We start from the raw sequence: 2476 nt of genomic DNA on the forward strand, positions 1-2476 counted from the left end.
GGAATTAGTTTAAGACTTCACACAGAATCGATTTAATCTGCTTTCAGCTAACTCCAGCTACCTGTGCTAGGTGGGAGGGAGCATGGCGGGAGTTAGGGAGTGGTCTCTAGAGTCCACCGATGAAAACCCTGGTTTTACAAAAACAATACCATCTGTGCGACCTCAAGCAAAGGATTCGATCACTATCAGCAAAATAAGAATAAAAACAGAATCAATTTTATAGTTGTATTCTGAGAAATACATGAGGTCATCCATATAAAACTTTTGGAAACATCTTAAGCGCACAATATACATTAGCTAATAGTTATAGCTCCTCATATGTATCACTAATACATACTAGATGTGTCTCTAAGCACTTTATATTAACTCCTTTCACCACACGACAGTTCAGTAATACAGGTTTTATTGTTATATCTGTTTTGCAAATGAAGAAACCGAGTCATGGAGAAATTAATTAAGTAATACAGCTCGTAAGCGGCAAAGCAATTCAGTCTCAGACAATTTGCTTTTAGGTACCATATTTAACTACTACAACATTCTCATATTATCATTATGTCTGTTTAAAAATGTCACTGTCTAGTATGCCTGTTAATTGAAATATATGTAGAAGAAACCACAGTATGACAATTCTTAGAAAAATGTACATACTCTGCAGATTATACAAAGGTGTGGTTCTTGGTAGTACCTGGAAAATTGCTAACTTTTTTCTCTTGTGTCTCTGGAAAAAGTAAACGCTAGCTTATTTTGTTTGTAGAATGTCAATGCCAAACATATTTCCTAAAAAAAACACAGAGTTACATTCATATCTAGCCTCTAAACACTCATGGAGGATAAAATAAATAACCAGTGTTAGTTTCATGTTAACGATGAAAGAAAACAAATTTATAACTGATGAGGGATAGGTTATGATGGGTTATTTGCAAAGCAGGACTAGGGCCAATATTCAACGTAGCCAAAGATAGAATTGAACTGACTCCTAATGTAGTGTTTTAATTACTATATTAAATGAATCTGCTTTGCAGAAAATAAAATAATGAGTATGTCTATATAGGAAAAAAAAAAATTCCGGGTTTTACCTCAGATGAAATTGTGCTGAAATGATAAATTTCATCTCCAGGTGCAAGAGTACAAATTATATATTTTCTTGTTCAGCAGCTATTTCACACAATAAAATATGATAGAATATATAATCTACTGGTTTATAATGAAAAGAATAAAGAAAGAAAAATGTGCAAATTGAATATATTTTAAGGTCTATTCATGATAAATGAATCCAGAGAGATATCTATAGCACTGTAATGACTACTTAGAAGGAAAGTAATGTGAATATACAATGAAAAATGGAAATTATTACCTGTTTTCTAATATGAAGATTGTCTGATCCATATCAAATACATGATGAAGCTGCTATGAAAAAGATATATAAATTCAACATATAAACAGGCCTCCAAAACATTAAGCACATTTAAAGTAAAAAAAAAAAAAAAAAATTCATATTCAAGTCAGTTGCTTTCAAAACATGTTCGAAATGACATTATCTTTGACCTTTCAGAAGGGAAGTGTCCTCTTCCATGATAGAGGTTTTCTTCTTTACTTTCATTTTTCTTTCTCAGTAATTCCTTTCTCTTTCATAAAATCACATTATAATTTCCCTTAAACTGAAAAAAGAGGCCTTTCTTCTCTTAGGCTTCCCCTATTTTTTGTGTTCATTCATTTCTGAAATCTTTGTTTTGTTTGTTTGTTTAACTTTTATTTCATAATCATAAACTTACTCTGCAACCCAGCTAGGCTTAGAGGTACAAGGAAAACCCGGAACCCGAAGAATCGCAGCGAGAACAGAGATTATAATGGAGTGTTCAGAGCAGGTGGGATGAGGGATACTCTCATGAGCTAAGAAGGAATGGTCTGGTCGTTAAGATAAAACAAGTCAACTTTATTAGAGTTGTCCACAGTCAGCAATGGTGATCTTCTTGCTGGTCTTACCATTCCTGGACCCAAAGCACTCCATGGCCTCTACAATATTTTTGCTCTTTTTCACCTTGCCGAAGACCACATGCTTGCCATCCACCCACTCAGTTTTGGCAGTGCAGATGAAAAACTGGGAACCGTTTGTGTTGGGTCCAGCATTTGCCATGGATAAGATGCTAGGACCTGTATTCTTCAGGATGAAATTCTCATCGTCAAATTTCTCTCCGTAGGTGCACTTGCCGCCTGTGCCATTATGGTGTGTGAAGTCACCACCCTGGCACATAAATCCTGGAATAATTCTGTGAAAGCAGGAACCTTTATAACCAAATCCTTTCTCCCCAGTACTCAGAGCATGAAAGTTTTCTGCTGTCTTTGGAACTCTGTCTGCAAACAGCTCAAAGGAAACGTGGGCTCCAAGAGCTTGCTGTTGACGGCGATGTTGAAGAACACAGTTGGGTTGACCATGGCTGGGGACGAATGGCTCCGGAGCAGTGGCATCTGCAAGGCC

At 36.0% G+C, this 2476-nt stretch overlaps 1 protein-coding gene across 1 annotated transcript; it reads right to left on the minus strand.

Annotated features, from left to right (window-relative positions):
- Positions 1-1912: 1912 nt before the first annotated feature.
- LOC105289984 (peptidyl-prolyl cis-trans isomerase A) lies at positions 1913-2445 on the minus strand. Its single transcript, XM_011356840.2, is given in 2 exon segments — positions 1913-2377; positions 2380-2445. Coding segments are annotated over 2 exon segments (495 nt in total). The 5' UTR covers positions 2434-2445; the 3' UTR covers positions 1913-1936.
- Between the last annotated feature and the right edge of the window lie 31 nt (positions 2446-2476).

This window comes from Pteropus vampyrus, unplaced genomic scaffold, assembly GCF_000151845.1.
Source record: "Pteropus vampyrus isolate Shadow unplaced genomic scaffold, Pvam_2.0 Scaffold31, whole genome shotgun sequence".
Classification (NCBI taxonomy): Eukaryota; Metazoa; Chordata; class Mammalia; order Chiroptera; family Pteropodidae; genus Pteropus; species Pteropus vampyrus.